We start from the raw sequence: 24460 nt of genomic DNA on the forward strand, positions 1-24460 counted from the left end.
AAATGTATTAATAGACTTGCACCAGAAACCCTTGACAGTAGAATCTGCTGAATATTTAACAGATCAAGCTAAAAATCTAAAGGGGCCAAGCACTCTCTGCTCAAGGATCGCTTTTCTTGAACTCTCTCTCAGGTGACACCAGGTTCTCATCCAACGTAGTCAACTTTAAAAGGACTCTAAATACACATTTCTTCTAAGGTGACTCCATAAGACCTGTGCCAAGGGAACACCATGTAGTGTGTGTGATAAGAATGTGCTGATCAGTAGGTAACTGGTTAGGGAGATGAACAAGTCTAAGACTTGTCCAAAGCACTGCCCACCAGACCATGAATGAATTAGTAATCTGGTGGACGGTGTGCAGATAAGTTTAGCAGTGTGGCAGTGAGGTGCTGGCATGGTGGCCAGCTGCCACACCACCAAACTAGTAATCAGGGTCTAATTTTCCGGTGACTGGAAAATATGAATGTGACCTTATGCAATGTAAACAATGCTCATATGAAGCACCCCAATATCTTTGGGTCTGGTTCTCGCTATAAAAAGAAAAACTGAAAATTAGCTTCAGTGAACTGAAGGTCATTAAGACTTTACCTCTGTTGGTTAAGAATATACACAATAAGATGGAGGATGTGAAGAATGGGAGAGCCTGAGAAACATGGATATGCATGCAGAAAGGGGCCAAAGGCCAGGACACAAAGCAATAAGTGGAAAACCTCAGGGATAAGCTTTTCTGGAGAGGAATGATTGGGACTTCAGGAAAGAAATCCAGAGGCCCACAGAACCCTATTCAGTACTTATCATGGATGCTCTCAGTCTCGACTTTCAAGCCCACCAGGTTTGCTACAGCTGGGGATGTATCTTTCTTTGTAAGGTCAAGTTTTGCTGAGATAAATATGGAAAAAAGATGGATGTTTCACTAGATAATCGGACCTCTGTAGTCATTGGTGCCCCAATATCTCTCCAAGTAACCACATACATAAACATTGTATACCAAGGGCTCACCTGGTTTTTTGCATCAAAGGGGAGATGCACAAACATTTGGAGGCACACCCAACAGATAACGCTTTGAGTCTAAGGGTCTTATTACGATGTCGGTCACGGATATGGGTTCAACCGACCTCCGGTTGGTGGTCCCGACTGCTTAATAATGATGTGACTACACATGGTGCGGTCGCAAGCTCCCTTTTCTGTATGGGAGCTTGTGCTGCAGTTGGAAACCAGCCACAGCACAAGCTCCCATACAGAAAAGGGAGTTTGTGTTCATTTCTGCACCGCGTGGCAGGCACACAGTGCAGGGATCAACAGGGGGACACCGTAGGTGCCCCCTCGGGCCCTAACCGGAGGCTGCTGGCTGAAGGAGCCCTGCTAGGGACCCTCAAAGTCGCTTTTGATAGGGTTGCGGAAAGCTCAAAATGGAAACCCTGCCAAAAACCAACAACGTAAACTGGATGGAGTAAAACGCTGTCCATATGGATTATGTGCCGACTACGTTCACTAGGTGAAGTGCACTGAAAACAAAACATCGCTTAACGTGAGGATGGACAGGAAAATGGGGTGGATGTACTAAATACTGTATGCAAAAACTGGTCACAATTTGAGGCTAGTATGTTGCAACCAGTAAAGAATTTTATAAACCAACCTAGGTACAAATAGTTTGTTCGTAAAATTCTGATTTGGAGTGGGTCATAGCTCAACCTACCTCATGAATATTAGAGAGGTTGGTCTCAAACAGTAACTCAGTCCTATTGGTGGCCATCACAGAAATGTTGATTTGCCATGCTCAGCAGATCGCTGTGCCTCTGATTGCCTTTTAATAAAGTAAAAGATTTTGAATGCAACCAGTTTTCCGTAAAAAAATGGACCATGGACTACTCCCCAACAAACCTTTTTTATAACATTCACAAAGAGGAAGGATCCCATTGGGGATCCATTCTATTTTGCGAACAGCTTACTACACTTATTGCAAATAGTTTACCATCCCGTCTCAAGTGTTGGTTATTTTTCAAAGTTTTATAACTGGATTTTAGTTGCAAAACATAAATAAATGTTGTTCTGATTTGGTATTTGGAAGGGATGCCTACAACATGCCCCTTTAATCAGCATGTATTCGCAATCCCTTTTTAGGAGTCAGTGAAGGTTTGCTGACTCCTAAAACGGAATTAGTGCATTACAAAAAAGCATTTTTACAGTCCTAGTTCTGTCTTCTATTTCTTCATATCTGCTTATTCAGCTGTGTATATTTCAGACCACCCAGAGTCAGCAAATGAAATAACCAGGTCTTTGGTGGAGTTCATTTATTTGAACATGTTTATTGGCTTTAACAATTTGATAGCTATATCTTTTTGTATGTGCTTGGAAGTGGTTAGTGTGTCTTAAAGTGTGAGAGGCTAATAGGTAAATAGATTCTAAGCTTTTAAATACGTTTTGCTAGAATTACACAGCAACCAAAGGATTAAATGAATGAAGATTGGAAAATGGCTACTTTCACTGTACCATGCGATGGCTGCCTGACACAACAGCCTGCCTGAGAGGGTGACTACACTAGCAGACATCTGCTGCATTAGAAGAGGCATGAGCTGGCATTTAAAGATTTCCAGAAATAAACTACATTTTAAACCAAAATACTTTGTTTCACCAGTTCTGATTTTGTGAATTTAGATAATACTGATCTGTACCAATCCCCACGCACCTCCATGAAAGGGGTTCGAATATTTTGTGAGTGCCAGTATTGACTTTCCAAACGAGACTTGCAATGTGGCTGTGAAGGTTCTCAATTATAAGATATTCCAAGTGCCTCTTTTCTTGACAATTCCCTCGAGTTCCCCCCTTTCTGTTGTATGGACATATTTTTATTGTTAATTTCCTGATTTCTATAAAACACTAGTCAGCGAGCATGGCGGCAAAAGATGATGTCAAAGCAAAAATTCATTCAGAAACAGAGACTAAACTGCCACTTTATATGCTGATTAACTCCTTTTAGCTGCAAGTAACAAGAATTATGCATCCTGTATGGTGTTATTAGAAATGTATGAGACTTTCAATAATGTCGATCGCTCCATACTACTAGAAAGATTAAGGGGACTATTCAAAAAGGTAAACGTACATGTGAGTTGATCTACATTTGTAAGTTTACTCTTACACTTTTGAGTAACTTTACTACTTTTTCCTAGTCACCACAAACAATGTCAAGCTACTGTAACATGTAGACCCATGATCTACAAACTTTGTTGCCCCACTTCAGATGACTCCCCACCGCTTAAGAGGGTGAGCCCCAGTTTGAAGACCCCTGTTGTAGGCTTACATGCCCTATAGAGGATGGAGTTATTATCAAAAAACAAAGGCTCATGTGGACACTTAATGAAGTAATTTCAATGCATATAGGCACAATGGCAATGCAATGGGTTATAGTGATATTGGAAAGAGAAGGAAGCAAATACACCTCAGGTTTGTGTTTAAATCACAATTATTTATATAATCCTTGAAACGAAATATACATAGTAATACATTTGAACATATAGTTCTGAGTGGGTGGTGTCCCAGTGAAAAACGGAACCTAGAAAATTAGTGACATAATTGTGACATATATATAAGGTTTCCAATGCATCATATAAATGACAATTAACAGATATTTATACAGTGAACAGCGCTTAATACAGTGATCAGTGCTGGTATACAATGGTTCGTTTATGCAAAGTGTCGACTGTGTTTCAACCCTGTGTGCAGTATAGGGTCTTTAAGTGTCCACATGAGCCTTTGTTTTTTGATAATACGTTTATTACCCTGGTTCAGTGTGAGTAGGGTTCCCTTGTTCTCGTCTTACTATAGAGGATGGAGAGCTTCTCACCAGAGAGACTAGTCCCTCTAAATACCCTACAATGCACACCCGTCATCTGAGAGACCGGTCTGAAAGGAGAGCCCAGCCCCTCCACATACCCTACTACAGACACTTATAATTACAGAGAGATATCTCAGCAGAGATGCCAGTCCCTTTACACACCCTATAACACAGAAGTGTCATCTGAGAAATAGGTCTAAAAGGAGAGGACTTTCCCTCCCTACACTCTACTAAGCACACCTGCCATTACAGAGAGATGTCTCAGCAGAGAGGCTAGTCCTTCCACACACCCTGCAATGCACACCCGTCTTCTGAGAGAGAGATCTGAAAGGAGAGACCATTCCCTCGCCACACTCTACCCCACACATCCATCATTAGAGAAGTCTCAGCAGAGAGGTAGTACCTCTACACACTCTACTATGCACCCCTGTCATCTGAGCGGTCTAAAAGTAAAGGCCAGTCCATCTCCACTCTCTACTACTTACACCCGTCATCTGAGAGAGAGGTCTGAAAGGAGAGGCCAGTCCATTCACACAGTCTACTAATATCACCCGTGAACTTAGAGAGAGCTCTGACAGGAACGGACAGCCTCTCTCTACACACTACTGTGGATAGCTGCCATCTGAGAGGGAGGTCTGAAAGGAGGTGCCAGTCCATTCAGACAGCCTACTACACAGACCCGTCATCTGAGAGAGATGTCTGAAAGGAGAGGCCAGTCCCTCCCACTGCCTACTATGCACACCTGTTATCTGAGAGAGAGGTCTTGAAGGAGAGGCCAGTCCATCAACATACCCTAGAATACATATCTGTAATCTGAGAGAGAAATTTGAAAGGAATGGTCAATCCATTCTCACACCCTAGTGTGGACACCCAATCTAGAAAAGAGGGTCCTGAGGCTAGTCCCTTCCATATACTACTATTTCCCTAGAATTGTGTTGCGATCCTGCGAGAGTTGTGTGCAAGCTTCACGGAGTGAAAATTGATACCTGAGGCTTGCTCGATCTTGCAAGCGTCTCACCAAACCCGTGTGGAAAATAACTGGGCCAGCCATGTGTGTTATGATCGTGTGAGAGTCTCGCAAGAGAATTTAAGAAGCAAGAAAAGACAAAAACAGTGCAAACAACGTAGTTCATAAGAGTAGAGGCTAGCTCTGCAAAGAACAGTTTTCAACAAATATGCTTTTTTGTGTTTTCAAATATTTTAAAAATGTTTTGTACTTTACATTTTTTTTAAAGGGTACCAACAAAATATGCAACTTGAAGTGTTGAACAAACACCAGCAGCATCTGTGTAAAAATAAAAAGGGGAATAACTTACAATAAACTGTTGTTTTTTTTTAAAACTGCCTTGGGCGGAACTTGTGCTCTTGGACAAGCATCACCAGGTCAGACCTACTTCTCTCTGAAGAAAAAATTAGCTACTTACACAAGCAAACACTTACATATGCAACCCTTTTCCGCCCGGTCGACTGGGTGGAAAAGGGGCGGACGGTCTTCCCGTCTGCCGCGGTACCCCCGCCATCATAATATGGCGGGGGGAAATGGGAGGCGGGCAGGTGCTTATGTTGGGCGGATCGCCACCGCCATGCGGGCGGTGGCGATCCGCCCGACATACTAATAGACCCCTCAGTTTGCTCCCAGCAGGCGGAGGCTTTAAAAATGCTCCCACCTGCTGGGAGCAGACTTTTCATATGTTTCCCTGACTGCACTGAAGCGAGCAGGGAATCAGATAAAAATATTGCTCCCGCCTGCAGGGAACAGCATTAGTAACTTCTCCCAGCGATGGGAGCAATACCGGCTCCTGATATATGCGGTCAGCCAGCTGGGGTTGCGGGGGCCTTGGGACTCCCCCACGGCCCGAACTAGTCTATGGTGGGCACCAGAGCACTCAATTTTCACAGTGATGCGCCCCAGGAGATGGGGATTCACATAGCCAAAAGCGGCCCAGGGAGGGGGCCGCGTGGTCCCTCCCCCCAAAAATGCACTAGGCCTGGGGTGCCCAGGGCTAAAATCAACTCAGGGAGGGGGCCGCGTGCCCCCTCCACCAATAATAACACCGGGCCAGGGGGATGGGGAACCCGGGGCTGAAAATGCCCTGGGAAGGGAGGCTCCATGCCCCCTTCCCTTAATTTTAATGAGAGGCCCAGGGGGATGGTTTCTCCAGGGCATATCCAGGCTAGAGCCTGGTCGCAGGCAAAGCCCTGTGGCCAACCCTTCGCGGTATTCAGGCAAAATATAAAATATTTTCAGGTTAGAAATATTGTTTTTTAAGTTTCTATACTTGTTATATTATTACATTTTATATGTGTAAATAAACATACTCACATACAAATATATATATATATACATATATATGTGTGTGTTTGTTTAAATAGGTATATATTTATATATATTTTTTATATTGTTTAAATATATTTACTTTACATTAAATTACTGTTATATGTTAAAATATTTCATGTTTATTATGTTTTAAGATATATATTTTAGTAAACAATATTTTGTATACATGTTTCGATATTGGTGTAAAACTATATTTGTTCTATATTTTTGTCATTTACATCATAAGTATAGGAAAACAATATTTTTGTGCTCAATATGTTTGACACAATATTTGTAACCACAATATTTTGGGTTTCAATATTTTGTCAGTGAACCACCCCCTGCTATGCTGCACCGGACAGTCTGTGAAGTGTGGGGTTGGCTACCTCTTTGGGGGTTGACCCCAGGATCTGGCTACAGGCCAGGCCTTGTGACCAATCCCCCACTGCGCACAACCGTGGGGTTGGTTCCATGTGGGGTGTTGGTAACAGGGCCGGCCAGAGGACAGGGCCTGCAGCCAACCCCTTGCCGTGCACAGCCTCTGGCTGTGATTCGCAGGGGGTTGGATATACGTTTGGTAAATAAATGTAACTTTACATTAAAAAACCTCTAGAAATTCACACACAAAAAACAAAGGTTGAAGTAATGTTATAGTTAGGTGAAATGTTCAGTAACAACATAACTCTTAATACTCTTAACGCCACTGAAATTCCCCAGTTATCGTTACAGTTATCTCCAGTAACTATAACGTGTGCCCTAAGGTAACTATAACTCGTGCCCTCTACATGCACTGCTATTTATCCCACATATTACATCAATCATGACATCTTCTATGATATCGTTGATAATATCACTACGCATGGCTGGGGTGTGAGTTATAGTTACCTTAGGGCACAAGTCAATATTAGCATTCAAATCCTTATAGTAATGCTGGTGCTGCACTTAGAGATCCTATTTAAGGGTTTTAATGAATCACTCATTAGATACGTAATGCATTCCAAACTCACGGTCTTGGTCACAGTTGTTAAGAGTCTGTTTTCTCTTTCTTTTAAAGTCTCCCCTCCAATTGTGCATGAGCTCATTCTAGGTTTTGTGGTCACTATGTGGATCAGTGACGTAACAAAACTTGAGGGGGCCCCAGTGCAAAGTACATGTAGGCCCCTCCCCCCCTCCAGGACCCAGTCAGGAGCTCTCAGGCCAGGGGCCCGTGCACATTGCTGGAGGGGGCCACTGGAGCTCGGGCCTCTCCACACCATGTGGGCTGCTGGAGTTAATGTTACATCACTGATGTGTATATGTTTAAAAGTGCCCATGTTCTTTGGGGCCAATTACGATGTGGCCTGTAAAGGTTCCGTTCAGGACCGCATCATAATGGGACCCTTGGTTTCTTTTCTGACCACCTCATTATGATGGAGGTGGTCGGAAAGGAAACTGGCCAGTCATTCTGGCTGGCTTCCGATGGGCTTGGAGAGCCCATCTGCCAGTCGGAAGCCGGCTAGTAATCTCAAGGGCGGGCCTTTCCATCCTTGAGATTACAATGCACATTTCCAACATGGTTTCCATGCCAGTCTGTCCAACATGGAAACCATGTTAGAAGGCATGTTTGGGGGCCCCAAGCAGGGCCCACTTTGGTGCACGGCCTCTGGTTGGAGACAGAGGAGGCACCTATGGTGTCCCCCTGTTGATCCTTGCACCTTGTTGCAGGTACCTGAGGTGCCTGCCACGGGGGCAGGGATGAACTGCACCTCCCATTTCACTATGGGAGTAGCATTACGCCCGGTTAACGGCCGTAATGCATGCTCCCATAGTGAAATATAGGAATGCGACCGAACAGTGTTTGGTCGCATTCTAATGAGGTGGTCGGGACCACCAACCGAGGCGGTGTCGGGCAGAAGGAATTCGAAATCTGGCCCTTTGTGCTTATAATCCTTAATGTACCATAAGTGTAGTTGCAATTAATTTCATGTCACCAATTTATTGTTTGAAATAAGTAGTCTAACAGGAATGTTCCTTGAACGATGAGTTCATTCACGTAATCCATCTCTTCATTTCCAAGTTATTGAATTCACTGGCATCTGGTAATATAGCCTTGTAGCCCGCCGTAGCGGGCTATACCGGCTATAAAAGGCCCGCTGCAGCGTTAAAGGCCCGAGCCGAAGGCGAGGGACTTTAACAAAAGCAGCGGGACTTTAATAGCGGTATAGCCCTGCTACGAAGGGCTATAAGGCTATTAGAACATTCTGCCACTAGAGGGCAGAATGTTCTAACAAATTAAAGAAAGGCTTCTCGAAGCTCAAGGGGATTTAAATCCCCTTGAGCTTCGAGAGGCTTTTGTAAAACATTGGAATGTTGCTCTGCGGGCCTTTACCGGCCCGTAGAAGCAGGGAGCACTCCATTGTCTACAATGGAGTGCTCCACATTCCAATGTTCTAATTCACAATATTGCCCTCAATTGGGTAACACTTTTAGCCGCTGTTTATGTATATTTGCATGCAATAATGCCCGTTAATATCAATTTTTCAATATGAATATTCAATTGCTAGTATTCCTGCCCTCCAGTGGGTATAATGGATATAAGCCAGCAGCGTTTCTGCACACAGGCCTTGATCACTGGTCCAAGGCCTGTGTGCCAAAATGTATTGGGCGTACGTTGTTCGGTTTGCCACGCTCTTTTTAATATGATAGTTCCTACAACTTGAACTATGGAGCGCTTGACACCCTTGTGATGGGGTTGAAGTGTGGTGATATAATTGTATATATGTCTAAATGCAAGTAAAGACACTAAAAAGAATTCCATATATAAAGGCCCTCCCTGTATATTTATTATGTTATAATGACTCCTGATGAAATGATGCGTGAAGTAATGACTGACATTCACCATGGCACTTTATGGAATGTTGACATCAGCCCCAAGTCTCACAGTCATCCTTCCAACAACTGCAATTGCTCAAAAACACCATTTATTAATCTTGAACCCCACTTTGTGGTAGTCGGAACACTTGTGAATGCTAGACTTAAGTACGTCTGTCCCTTTTAAAACTTCTTGCTACCTGATGAATGGACAACAGAAAGTACAATTCGCTGCTGTGTGTTTCTTCTGCAATCTCAAAACGCCACCAAGCACTGAAGTACCCTCCGAGAAAAGTCACAATCACTTTTAAAATGCTCTCCTTCACATTTAAATGCCAAGAACGCTCCACACCAAAATATTTATGGCACAAAATCAAGCGATAATTACCCAATAGAAGCCTCTTCTCAAACAACCTCAACCTTTCCTTCTCAGGGGCTGTCCCTCAGCTCTGTTTCATCCTCCCTCCACCCATCCACAACTTCAACAATCTGGTTTTCGAAGAAAACTAAACACATAACAATATGAAAATAAACAATTTCTTCTCCCTTGCTGACCTTAACCAAAGTATATCTGTTGCCACCTAAAAGTAGTTCAATAAAAAAAAAGCATGCTGTAGAAATAAATTAATAAATAAAAAAAGAATTATACTCACCAATGTGTGCTCTGTCTGAAATGATTAATCTTTTCTCCCAGTCCTTCAAACCTGCAATGAGCCACACAATAGGTATCAATACAGCATCGTTATCATCCCAATTATTACTTTCTGTTTTCTACTTCTTCTTTGTAATTATATGTGTGAATAATATTATCGCAGTTGACTTGTTTCATACAGTGCATATTTCTACATTTATGAGATAGAGAAACAGGTTGAGGAGAAATAAATAGAAAACGAAGGCAGAAGAGGGGTACATCTGGAAATCCATACACAGTGGCAGCTGCCGAACTTTAGAAGAGTGAAAGTGATAGCTGTAAATTAATACTTCAAATATGGTTGAGCTACTGAGCTAAGTGAGAAACCCTGAACTACATTAAGTTCAGAGTTCCCACCAAGGAAATGTTGGGAAAAAACTGGGTTGAATGATGCACGGCACAATTGTACACAAATTGTCAAAAAATAAACAGGTTCTAAATGGGTACTAATAAAAAGTGCAAATACATTTGTGCTATGAGAGGCCAGTGTTGCACTCCCCAGGTATGTTGAAGTTTATCCTCAACTAGAAGCCCACGAAGAAATGGTGGCAAAACAATGGATTTTTCTGCACAATTTCCCTGAAGATCGGCTAAAGGGCTAGACATATTACTGAAAGTTAAAGGTTAGAGAGAGAATCTAGTTAGGCAATGCGACATGGTCTGCCATTCCACGAAATATACATACGACAACCTTTCTACACTTGACTTTTCGGTCATGCCTCTTCCAATGATATGCTCAGCTGTACGAAAGGACACAATATTTGTGTAGTCCCCACATTTTTCAATGTCTTGTTTGTCTTGCTGTAGCACTCTTTGTGCTCTACCAGTGATAAACAGTAATACAGTGTTCATGCCTTCCCCTAAAATATGTGGTGTGCCTTGGATTTACCTAATTGCCTTATTCTACTAACCTGTAAGGCCATGGCAGATGGCAAAGAAAATTTACCAGTGGCATTACATTTTATATGCAGGTTGCAATGTGTAAACAATTTGCATACGCAGGCTGCAATGTGTAAATACTGTACCTAAATGACAAAACTATGTGTCTTCCAGGAGCACACCACTGTGTACTGTCTGGGCTACAGTTCAAGAGCACTAGAGTTACTGATAGGAAGAACAAGTGAATTTGCTGCATAGGAAAACCTATCTTATATATTAATATGTCACTACTAAAATTTGCTTTAAAGGCCAAAGGGCTAGATTCTTAATATAGATTAAAGAAAGGTGGTACAGCACACATTTGAAATAGTGTGCCATCACACTGATTGGATGCCCAAAACCTCTTTTCACTGTTAAGGTTTAAGTTAGATTCTCTAAGAACAGGCTGGGTAGAATTCAAATTACTTCAACTGGGAAAATGTTATTATCCTCCGAGTTTTAAAAATCAAATTTTTGATAAATTTGTTGGAAAATAATGTAACTTTATATAATGCAGTTTGTTCTGCTTGGGACAAAACTGTGTTAGAACCAGTTTTTTCCCCTCATCACAACTCCAAAGACTCAAAGCCCATTCCTAGCTGGAGCCAATGCGCATGCTCTCCAATGGACAATGGCTTGGCCTCAATGCATAGGAAGGTAGGGGTGTTGCCAATAACTGGCCACATAACCAAGATTAGCCATTGGGGTGGGGTACAGGAACAGCTGAAATTGGACTGGAACATTGATGCAAGGGTCAAGTGTTTGGCATCATGTTTGCCTGCATCACAGGCACAACAAGCAGAAGGATTTCTGATTCCAACAAGGACCAGCTACCTACAGAAGATGTGACCTTGAAGGAGTTCTGGCTGGAGAGAGACATGGCAACCAAAAGCCTCTCTTGATCGCTGCAGGAGGGACCAGTGGAAACGTTCCCAGCAGTTAGAGAAAATTGGCAAATATGACCTTATTTAGGTTATGATGGGCAGAGGATACTCTGCCACATTCTGGCAGATTATCATGTCCAACAAATCTTTGGTCCACCAGCTCTTTTTAGAGTCATGATGGCCACCAGTTTTTCTGTTTCTGAAGGTGGAGCTCCAGCTGTCTCTGCTGGTGAGAACCCTACAACACTGACGACCTGATGTAGTTATGGTTGTAGTTGTAAGTACATCAGACCATTCATCCTATCTGGAGTGAGAGGAATGGGGTTTGATGTACGTTTTTGGTTCAGGACCACCTGGGTCTCACTTTGAGAGTTTGTTTTTTACAAACAAAAATATTTGCTGAGTCATCACATGAAACATGGCAGTCACTCAGCGCACTTCCAGTCCTTCAGAGGAGTTGCAATGAAGGGGGTCATTAGCTTTTTTTTCTTTCAATAGCAAACTCCAGGATTGGGAGTTTGTTTTTGAAAAACAGAGATTCTAGTTGCACACCACACTTGCAGTGCCTTCAGAGGAACCCCCATGAGACAGGGGGTTCTCTGAAGGCACGGAGATCATGGCTGGCCTGGTGGTGATCTCTAAACATGGGGGGCAGAGTCTGGCGTAATGTCATCTGCCACCCTGGCAAACCGTCGGCCTCCTGCCAAACTCTAAACTTGGGCCCTAAGTGTGAAGGTGAAACCTCAGAATGGGGAGATGCAGCAAATCTATTCCAATAGTGAAGTGATATCAGCAATTACAAAATCCAGCTTTCTCCAACTCGGACCTTGTAGTGCCAAAATCAATTGTTTTAGATGGAACATGTCGACGATGTATCTCACTTGGAGGGACCTATGCTGGCCTCTACTTTGAACTTTCCCATACTGAAGCATTTTGACTTTCATTTCAGAGACTAAGGTCAAAGGTAAAATATTTGACAGATACAGCCAGCTTGCATTATCTGACTTAGGCTCCATTCAAGCCAGCCTGATAACTTGGCTAAGGGTTATGTATCAGGCAAATGTAAACAGTAGTTTTTCAAAGACACTCCATTTTTCTATCTGGTTTGCCTTAAAAAAATATTAAAATATATCTATGTTTTTCATTTATGTGATTTTGATCATTTTGGTGTCTTTTTGTTTTTTATTTATTCTCTATTCCCTTAATAGTTTTGGGGAATTGTATTGTGTTGTTTCATGGCTTTATGGTACTGCTCCAACCTAACACACACTCCTCCAGGACCTGCATGCAAATGTTTCACTGAGACATTTATTAAGACCTAACCAGGGTGTATTTATTAAGTTGGTAAGAGTTCCCCACTTTCTGACATCAGCAACATATTTTAATGGATAATCTATTTGAAGATTCTGAAACGAGATCTCAGATCAATAAACCACGACAAACTAGCTGCTCATTGTAAATCCGTCCTCTCCTCCCAAGCTGACTTGGTTGAGGTACAATCTCTCACGGACCACTACAATTCGAGCATCGCCAAGATCATGGACGACATTGCTCCACTCAAGCTTAAAAATACCTCATCAAAAATTTCCAAACCGTGGTACAACGGAAACTTACATTCTGAACGTCGCAATCTTAGAGAAGCTGAAAGATCCTGGCGTTTCAAACCTTCCTCGGAACAACTAAAACTTCTGAGAGTTGTCAGAGGCCTCTACAACAAACAGATCAAGAAAGCTAAGGTTGACTACTTCAGATTACAACTAGATCAAGTGGCAAATCGCCCCAAGAAACTCTTCGAACTGGTCAAACAGCAATCTGTTACTGCTCCAAGCCTCTCTGATTTGAATGGCAACCCACCCTCTTGCGAGGAATTTGACACTTTCTTCACGGAGAAATCCCGACTCATCTCCATGGACCTCGCCTCTTTGAAGGCTCTATTGTCCCCTTCTTTAGCTGCCTCGCCCTCTGTCTTCCCTGAAAAGCGTATCCCGACCGTCATTGATGCTAAGAACAATGCTTCATGGGGCTCCTTCTCCTCTTTTAGTGAAAAAGACATTGAAAAAATTCTTTAGACTATCAACCCGTCTAACCACTTCGGGGACCCGCTGCCTCCGGCCATCTTCAAAGAGATCAAGAGCGCTCTCATCCCCACCTGGACCAGGATTATAAATGCCTCCTTATCTCAAGGCTTGATCCCCGACTGCCTAAAAGCAGCCCAGGTCTCACCTATTCTAAAAAAAACTCACCGCTGACAAATCGGATCTCAATAACTTCCGTCCTATCTCCAACATCTCAACCCTAGCGAAACTTCTCGAAAAATGTGTCCAATCCCAGCTCTGTGCTCACATTGAGACCTACCAACTCTTAGACCATCATCAATCCAGTTTCCGGAGGGGTCACAGCACTGAATTGGTCCTTATACACATTTTTGATGAAATCCTGAAAATGCTTGACAAAAACGAATCCTGCCTCTTGATCCTCCTTGACCTCTCCTCTGCATTCGATACGGTCAATCATGACATTCTCCTATCCATCCTACAGAACAGAATGGGTTTCTCGGAACGGGTGCTCCACTGGTTCTCATCCTTCCTTCTCCACAGATCTCAAAGATTCAAGACGAACCACTCTCTCTCTCAGCCCTCCCCAGTACTTATGGGGGTCCCCCAAGGATCCGCCCCTTTTCCTATCCTCTTCAACCTTTTCCTGGAACCTCTTACTAACTTACCTAACTCTATGAATATTCTCTTCCACATGTATGCCGACAACAAACAACTCTATTTGAAAATTTCGTCCCCGGACAACATCATCTCACTAAATTCTATCCTCACGTCGACCCAAAATTGGTTAACCGAGAACCATCTACTGCTCAACGCTTCCAAAACGGAATTCTTGCTCATCTCCCCGCCGAACCACACCCCCAAGATCGATCTCTGGTTGCCTCACCTCACGGCTCTCAACTGTTCTCCGATCCTCATAGACTCAGCCAAATCGCTCGGAGTCACAGTGGACAAGTACCTGAGTATGAAGACTCATATCAGCAATGTCTGTAAGGGAGCGAACCACCTGATGAGGACACTCAGAATGATCAAACCCTTCCTGCCACAAAAGGATTTCAAGCAGGTGGTACAAGCTCTTGTCTTACCAAGGTTAGACTATGGCAGAGCAACTCTCTGTGGCCTTCCTAAATACGCCTTGGCTCCACTTAGGGCCTCGCTGAACTCTGCAGCAAGACTGATCACAGGCTCCAAACGAAATGAGCACATATCCCCAGTCCTTAAATCTCTCAACTGGTTATCCTTTGAAGCACGAATCCAGCTAAAGATTGCAATCCTGATGCACAAAGCCCTTCACTACAATACTCCCACGTATCTAGCGCAAAACTTGAATTATCCTGTGGGGTGAGGGCATCTAGAAGCGCCTCTACTCTCCTCCTGAAACCTATCATCCTTAGCAAAAAGACAACTTGTCACTGAGCCTTCTCTGGCACTGCCCCTAAAATATGTAACTCTCTTCCTCTGAATGTACGCAGACTCGCCTCGACGAAGGCTTTCAAACTGGAAGCCAAAAGATTCTTAATGAGCAATTTCCTACCATAAGGGGTTGTGGCACTCATAAAGCAGCTGTCTCTGTGGTCCTAGCTCCATGGCACAACTAACAGTCACGGATCGTATTGTCTGCATAATATTAAACCTTTTATGTGTACCATTGCCTACTGTTTATCATTGTTTTTTATTTATTTATTTAGTTATTTATTTTTTTCTTTCCACAATTGCTGTGTATATTTCATTTTGTCCTCGCTACCAACTTATTGTAAAGCGCTCTGATATCCTTCGGGATCTTGTTCGCACTATATAAAACTTTATAAATAAATAAATAAAGAGGTAGGCTGGAAAAAACTAAAAAAGTATACAAATCTCACAATCACAAGCGATATACATCAGAACTAGAAACGTCTCTGTGCTTTACATAGTAATGGTTCTCCTAACATACACAGAGTGCATAGCCAGCAGACAGCTTATTTATTACACCAATCTAAAATACTCAGGTCACAGACCATTTTAGGAACAATAGCATATAAACCTATATCAGTATAGATGATAAAATGCCTTTGAGCACATCATAAAATAACAGCCAGAGCAATAACAGCTGCTTAACATGGAACCAAAAACAGAGAAACAACAATAAGCCTCCCAAGACCAGCATGAATATCCCTATATTAGTTTTGAATATATTTCAGAGATTCATACATTTTGTAGGTAACATAAACTTGCCATTTTCTGAAAATGTAGATGTAGTACGATAAAATACAAAAAAATGCATTAAGCGTAAATAAGCTAATTTCCCTCAAACAGAAGATTCTCATTCTTATGGAAAAAAAACAGTACTGTGTCCCGAAATACCAGATATTCTTTTAGCAAAAACATATATGATATACCAATATCACTCTTCCGTTTTCAACAAGCACTCTCATATACATCTATGTAATACTTGCACTTATGGACAGATTCTGATTTTCATTCCAATTTCAGTGTTATCCAATCCCAGGGATGTTGAGCTTATGTCAGTGGTTCTTACCATCATTGTGCTAAGGATAGTCAGAATGTTGTCACAAATGGGCACAATAATTCAAGCATTGGCATCATTCTTCCATTGATCACCCAGGGAAGAGTTAGCAAAGATGTTCTCATGAAGGCCCACACTATGTCAATGATACCCCTACTGTACTTGTGATAGCTGGAATGTTGTCTTGAAGGCCCATATCATATTATGGACAGGCCCCTGTTATGCCTTGGAGAGCTAGGAAATGCAACAGTATGCCATGGATGGGCCCACACTTTGCCTTGGACAACTGGAAAAAGTCTCACCTTAATCAGGGATACAAACAACTGCTCTTAGAAGAAGGCTTGTGCATGAGGCCTGGTATTCAGGTGTCATTAACACCTAAGACAGCATTAAGATACAACTACTCATAGAAAAGTGTTTGTGCATCATACCAAGTTTGTCTAAGGAATGCCTCTGTCGAGTGTCAATGAGAATTCTGCAAATTCAAACCTACTTCCTACTGAGTAGTCAGAAACTGAGTACATTCTGCAAATCTGTCCCTGTCTTTAATTGTAAATCCAGCATAATACCATGCATCCTCTCCACTGCATGTCTAAACCTGTTTCCTTTTCTGTGAGGTAATGTCCTAAACAAATACGGACACTGGGATGGATGGAAAATCCAGTATTAATGTATCACAGTCCATGACTGTGTAGATGAATGTCTTGTGTTCTTCTCCTTTGGATTTAATTTCTCTGGCACCTCTGCTTTAACAAGTGGACATCATCTAGTTTGACCTTCGAATGCTATCTTGAGTGGGTTGTGGTGGCACATATTGTTAACAACGTTATGGGGAGACATCTTTAGATGAAGATATAGCCAATAATGTGCTACTAGCAGCTAATTTCTTGCATTTGAAGTGTACCAGTCAAGGCTGACTCACTGGGTGACCAGCAGCAATTACATGTACTTTCCCATGTAGAACAGTTTTACATTATCTGTTTTTTCTTGGTCTATAAAGGAGTCCAAACAATATTTGTAGAGTCTTTGGTGATATTCTTGCACGCAGTGCGCTCTAACAGTTCTTTCTGCATGTACACTTTCTACAACCTTTTGTTAATTTAAAGGCTGCAAGGCAAATTGTATCTGTTTTCTCTTCTGAGTTAGATGTGAGAAAAGACAAAGGGGTTTACCCCGGGTAGATCTTCCTTAGCCTCCGTCAAGTGTAGCTAGACAAGGAGTGTGGGACAACTGACACACTGGCCCACCTGTGAGGTAGATTACAGGGACAGGCCAGTGGTAAAATAGCTACAGACCTACTAAGGGGCATATTATCAAGCCAGGCGATAAAATGATCGCCGCTTTAGCGGCAGAAAACTGCCGCTAAGACGGCGATAATGGGCTTGATAATATGCTCTATGGAATTACAATTGAAGCTCAGGTTAGATGTGAAGGACATCTAACATGGGCTTCAATTGGAATTACATTGAGCATATTATCAAGCCCATTATCGCCGTTTTAGCGGCAGTTTTCTGCCGCTAAAGCGGCGATAATTGTATCGCCTGTCTTGATAATATACCCCTAGATTCCCTAGCAGGTAGATTTGTTTATATGGGCCCCCCTTTCCTATTTCTGAGAATTCAAAGAATGCGTAGAGGCAAGATGTGACATATCAGTGGCCCATTTAAAACTATGTATCAGTGAACCGTACTGATAAGTTATCCTTTTCGGAGTAAGATTCCTTCCAGCCTGGAAGTCCCAGCAATCCACGGATATGCACTATCTAGCGTTAAGAGCGAGCCATGGGGTGCACAGCACACGTTATAGCCTCAATCCAGGCTTATACATTTATAGACTTTAGTCCTTTTCTGGTATGAAGCAGAAATATGAGGGTTTTTTCTTACAAAAATCGCATCATCTGTTTCCTATTAATATTTCCGAATTGTGCTTTTTGCCCGAATGCATTTCGTGCAATCCTTCTTCGAGGGGTCAAATTTACTCAAGATGCATCCCATCAAACCTGATCTGTAACGCGTCTGAGCTGCAGTGCGGCGCACAGCAGCCGATTGTCCCCGCATACATTACAGGCAGAACAACCCTAGCCTGGAAAATGAAGGCGATAAGTAAAAAAAATGCCTGGAATAATAATTGTGCAATATTATGCTAATATGTGGATGAACATTTCAAACTTTTTGCCCCTCTTGCATAAAAAACGTTTGCATCACCTTTTTGAACTATTAAAGACGCACATAACAATATTGTATGTTGAAACTGATTGGCACCTCACTTTCTGTTTATATATTAAAGAATGCAGACACAGTTCTATTTTTGAAGTTGTCAGGGTATGCTCAGACGTGAGTCCCTTGCTCACTTTGCCACTGGATTCAAGCAAGCCTGGCTGAAGACGGCTGAAATGCCAGAAACCGGTCCTAGGAAGCTTGTTTCCGGTCCAGGGAAGGCATGGCTTGGCAGTTCGGGCTGGACCGTTCCCATGAGGCACAGGGTCCGACTGATTTGCATATGGCCATGTCTGAACTGGGGTGGCAGAGTGGGCTAAAGAACGGTGATGGATCAAACCCAGATCTGTTGACTGGGTGTGAGTGTTTGATTGGTTCTGATGCTCCGTCCATCACCACCCCCTTTTGGACCGCTATTTTTGAAGTGTAAAACACTGAATAGGATTTGTTTTCGTTGCTCCTCGGGAGGCAGACAAATTAAATGGCGCCAAAACAATGTTTGCCATTATATGCCCTGCACACGTGTTTACACAAAAACACCTCGAAATGTTCAATACATAGGAGTGGCACAGTTAATGTCTTCCATACCTACATGTGATTTCTAAAACTGCATCACCGGTGACTCATGAAATGTGCACCATTGAATATAACACAGACGATGTTATTTATACTGTGCTTGGGATTCCAATTATGTGAACACCCTCTGGCCAGACATGGCTGCAAATAGTCCGTATATTTATAGCAAGAATTCCAGACACTGAAACTAATGTGATAAAAAGAAAATTGTCATGTAATAAAAACTGTTGCTTATTTTACCATTCACAAAATGTAATGTATGAGTCACGAAGCGTGGATTTTGTGTAATGAAATAATTATAGGGTATCATACAGACTCTAGCTCCAATGTGTTAGTGCACCAATGAACGCTCATGTTTTGAAAGTAATGTACAGTAGTTATTATCATTAGAATATTTCATTTTATGAGGTCGCCAAACATTTGTGCCAAAAATTGGTGGTGTTTGCTCTCTCTCCCTTTCAAAACCAGCTCCTAGGATCAAGCAGAATAGGAAGAAGTGCTTGATATGTAAATATAAAAAAAATGGAAAAAATGTGCAGAAGCACAAAGATTCGCCTAGAAGCCCGTGGTCAAATGCAAGGGTTAGAAAATACAAACAGTGTCTCTCTAGTCTTGATTTCACTTTATGCCTCTTTCTACCACCTCCTAAACTTTCTTGCCCAGATCACAACTTTTTTACTTTCACTATTGCGTGCCCTTGCTAGTAAGTATGGCAGCTCTCGGTATTTACCATTTCGTTGTTAACCCCTTGCCTGCTCATGATGGAACCACTCCGTCATGAGCCACGGGCGCCGTGTGCTCATGACGGAGTGGTTCCGTCATGCTGCGGCCATTGCGGCTGCTCCGCCCATGCGGCGCTGATTCCCCGCCTGTGCTGGCGAATAATGCAAGTGGGCGGAGTCGTGACGGAACCATGCCGTCCTGAGCACAGCTCGCCCGTGACTCATGACGGCGTGGTTCCGTCACGAGCATGGCGGCGCCGCGCTCACCCCGAACCCCCCCAGCGCCGCGGCGGAATTCGCTCCGCGGTAAAGGGGTTAAGGCATGCACGTTAAAGGCATATGCGTGTTAAAGACCTGTGTGGTAATGGCAATACGTGGCAAAGGCATTGTGTGGCAAAGGATGCGTGATGATAGCATTGTGTGGTAAATGCTGCGTTGTAAAGGCTGTTTCCCAAGTTAATTAAGTGAAAGACTTGGAACCAGTACTCTTTGACATGTTTACTACTGTGGCCTTTAAGATATTTTTAAAACATTTTACAGAGACTCTGAAGGTGTATGAATTGTGCTTCAGAAATAAATACGCAGTGGTGTAGCTAGGGGGGGCGGTGGGGGTGGTCCGCCCCAGGCGGCACTATTTTGGGGGCGGACAAAGGCATTCAGATAAGGCTCGGCTTGCTTTCGTGGACGTTCGGGGACGGGCAGAGAAGGAATAGGACTTGGGCAATGTCCTCTTCCTTTTTGCGCTGGCAGCTGTCCCCCCCTCTCTTTCTATTATTCCCTCTCTTTCTGTCTTGCTCTTCACTTACTGAAAACCGTAACTTGAAGAAACGGTTTACAACCTCTCTTTCCTTCTTTCATTTAGTTGCTTTCCTGTGAAATGGATCCAAAAAAGAAAAACACTCTTGCGGGAAATGCCCTTTTTCTGACATTTTTCTATTCCAAAGTCCAGCGGGATGGAGAGAAATAGAAGGTTTTAAAAATGAAAAAATAAATACATAACTAAATAAAGCAAGACAGAGTGGTTGCAAAGTGGCCAGATTGGTTTTATTCACATCCAAATACATCAGCCTCACTTTACAGACTTTGCAGTGAAGCGCTACTTTTGTTTTCTCGTCTTTCTTTGAACAGCATTGTTGTCCCCAGGTTGGGAAGTGCACCATTCCTGGAGGGACTGCCATACCTGGTTGATGGGTGGATTGGAAAACATAATGTGTACCATGGCTCTGTGTTTATGGATGTGGTCTTTTTAAACCATGCTGCTTACGTTTATTAAGGATATAAGCAATGGACATTGAAACGGTTCCCTTCAGGGCCCTGTAGTCATGTCCTTAACTTTTCAGGTAAAAAAACACTCGCTGATTTCTGAATAGTGAGTGAGAGATCGTTAAGGTAACCATGTTGTTTCTGCTTACATCTCACATGCTTTACTTAATCTTGCATTCCCTATGAGTGTTTGCTTTTACTTTTTTTTGTTAGGCAGCATATTACTCTTATCAAGTGCATAATTTGAATTGAGCCACATCCAAGTGTTTATAGCAGGCACAATTAGGTTGTAGCTGAAGGCTGTGGAGTTTCTCTCAGTGGGGCAGTATGGTGTTCAGTGGGGGAGAGGATGTGGCACTATGGCCAGAGCTGTCGAATTTGGAACTGGGGAACTGGGTTCAGCCTTCATGACCAGTCCACCAGACCACTCTACTGAGGGAGCATATTCCCATGCTAGACCTTAGAAGGCCCCACAAGACCTTAGAAGGCTTGATGTCTTAGTACAAGCAGGTGTACCCTAGTGGTGTCAATTGTGAGTTAACCTTGAAGGCCTGTCCACCACAATCCATACTGAAGTTCATCTCCAGTCTTGCGGGCAGGCCTACGAAGCAGCAGACCCTAGAGCAACAGTGATCCAGTCACTGTGACTCTGTCATTGAGGTCACACGAACCTTGAGCAGGTTAGGGCGATGCGAACGGTGTGACCTCACTGGGTACCTATTTCGGGTGGGTGCGTAGTGTTTACAAGTATATTATGGTTAAAAAAAAAAACTTGCTGCCTCCTTCCTGGCCTCCAGCAATTTTCAGAAACAATAAAAATGTAATGATAACTTCGGTGATTAATGTTCTTCCTAGAGAGATGTCCGAGTTTTGTCTAGTGGAAGGGTTGACTCCCTGAAAGGTAGCACAGAGGGTTAATGTGCCTGCTGCAAAGAACATTTACCATGCAGATCACAAAGTGCACTGCTTTAATGGAGGGACCATGATGAATGGTCATTATATGTCAGCTGTAGATGATGGAACCCTGAACAGTGTCATGTATGTGCATGTTTGCATTGTGCTGAGGGGATTACCAGGCAATTGTTCACGCAGCTCTCTGATGGATGTCACATGCGGTTTTTCTGAGTCCCCAGATAGATCATGCAGTCTGTGTGTTCTCTTTTGTACTGCCAGTCACCGGTGTATTCAACTGTGTAGCCTTGGACCGTGTCATGTATGTGCATGTAACTAGCTTGATTGAGGTAACTATTAGCGGCAATACTACGTGTCTCTCGGTCCTCTTTCAAGTGCTTGCCGTCCTTTTTCCCCAGCAACACCCCCCCCCCCCCCCCTCCCAGGGGCGGCAATCTGAGGGATAGCCCCGGGCGCCACAAGCTCTAGCTACGCCTCTGTAAATACATCATATAACACAACATTTTTATAATGTATGTCGTTAGGTGGACTCAAAGCTGGGGAATACAAATTTGATACGCTGTATTCCTGCTTGTGATTGTCAGATAAGAATATAAGGGCAGTTTGGCATGTATGTCTACTGGGAAGTGCAGTCATCCTGGTCTGTGATAACTGATATTAGGATTAGTGAGATGTTCCGTTTAGGAAGGAGGTAAGGTGTAGTTCACAGATAGTTGCCCAGATCAAGCACAGAAACACAGTGCTTAATGGAATGTATGCATAATATTCATGGTGCCTAATGTACACAGCCATTCAGAAGGGTGGTTTATAGATCTACTCCGATAAGTGGCAGGTGTTGAAACCACCTACCAAGTGATTGTGTACTTACTAAAAGGACAGTCCAAGGATGTTCTCCTACATGCACCATAGAATATAGTTGAACCTATTGGGACTGATTCTCAAAATCATTATGAGCATGGCAAGTAGTGCAAAGGGGTACTATTGCATACACCTATAAGCCTTTGTAAATTGGCTAAAAAGTCCAACACTATTATTAAAAGTGCAAATATTGAGAGTCCTATCGATTTGTTCTACCTGTATATGAGCAGTTCCTAAATATTCCTATTTTCTTGCCATTTAAAATTTTTGGTTCCACTTCACAAAGGTATATAATTGTATGTAAAAGAGTACTACAGGAGCACAATTATGTATTCCAAAATGCCATTATGGATAGCCCTTCCCACATTTGTAGGATATGTTCCAGACATGTCAACAAAGTTTAACAGTGGACTTGATCACTGTTGGGGTCATCAAAAAACGTACAATCACATGCAACCTGGAATGCCGCAATTTCTATATTTAATAAGAGCTCACTTCAAAAATGTGCTCCCATATGTCCAAGAGAATTAAACTATCCATATGTTGGTGGAACAAGCACCTCATGGACATGTTTCCCTTTAGCATCGAAGTTGTAAGTGTTGCTGGTCTTCACTTGTGTTAAGGATTTAATCCAGGAGTCTCCCAGGAGTCTCCCACGGGTAGCTCGCCAGTTCCCTGGAAGTAGCTCCCTGAAATGCAGCCCAGCACAGTACTTAATTCAGAGGGACTAGATATTCTTTGAGTGGGTTAAAGAAAAATGGAAAGTGCATATTTGATAGAAAACCATGTATTTTGAGAACCTAACATGCTGGTTTTTGAACACATAATGATGAAAATCTAAAACATATTTAGGCTGTCATTTAATGACGGCTCATACAGAGTTGTGGATATTTGAAGATTTTAGTATTTACCTTGTGCATGTGGGCACTTACTGCTGTGGCTGTTAGGTCATTAGGTATGGGAGGCATTTTAATATTAAAAATCGTTTCCTGACGTTGCTGTTAGTAATCCTGTTTTATGCCATGGGGTCGGTAGGTTTTCTACAAAAATATAACATTTTAAATATCATTAAGGCAATATATTGTATCCAGAATATAGACTACTGCAATATCATGAAGGTATGTATGTTAAGGTAAATTAAGTTTTATTTATGATCTTAACGCCACATCTATTTATCTTTAAGCTGTTATGGAGTTTAGAATAATTACTGAGAAATGCATTTTTTCTATTAGTTAATATTCTGGATATGATATTTTGTCATCACTCAATATTGTGACATACATCTGGATGACCTCAACTAATAGCCACTACTGTGATTATTTCCAATATGGCCACCACTGCAACAATTGCCGAAGTCAGTATGTCATGACTATTTTCATCGATCAGAAGTAACTAAAGTTATAGAAAAGGTTGGAGACCCTGATTTAAACCATGTATATAGTGGATGATTTGGACATTAACGAAGTTTACTTTTAGGAATTAAACAGCAAACACATTTATTTAAGGGATTGTATTGTCCTCATCCCATTCCTAACAAAGTGGAGATCACTATCTCCGTGACAGAAAAAAAAGAACAGGAGCATGCTGGGATACCTAACCCACTCCCTCCCGCTGGGAGTACATAAGCAGTACCAGCACAGTATGCAGCCTGAAAATACCAAGCCAACAACCGGAAGGCCGGCCGCCAGGGAGGGAGGGAGGGAAGTAAGAAATGGAACGAGGACAACGGGACCAGGTGTAATGAAGATTACCGGTAAGTAATAGGACATTACCCCCAGGTCCCTCTAGTCCTCGTCCCATTCCTAACAAAGTGGAGAATACCAAAGCAGAGAACCCGGCCTTCCGGAACCCCACTAAAGCC

At 42.6% G+C, this 24460-nt stretch overlaps 1 protein-coding gene across 1 annotated transcript in view; it reads right to left on the reverse strand.

The window, feature by feature from the left end:
* ADSS1 (adenylosuccinate synthase 1) overlaps positions 1 to 24460 on the reverse strand; it is a 334095-nt gene that overhangs the window by 119204 nt on the left and 190431 nt on the right. The window contains exon 4 of the mRNA XM_085626248.1: positions 9653 to 9703. Coding sequence (XP_085482374.1) covers positions 9653 to 9703 — 51 coding nt within the window. The remainder of the gene's footprint in view (positions 1 to 9652; positions 9704 to 24460) is intronic.

This window comes from Triturus cristatus, chromosome 9, assembly GCF_964204655.1.
Source record: "Triturus cristatus chromosome 9, aTriCri1.1, whole genome shotgun sequence".
Classification (NCBI taxonomy): domain Eukaryota; kingdom Metazoa; phylum Chordata; class Amphibia; order Caudata; family Salamandridae; genus Triturus; species Triturus cristatus.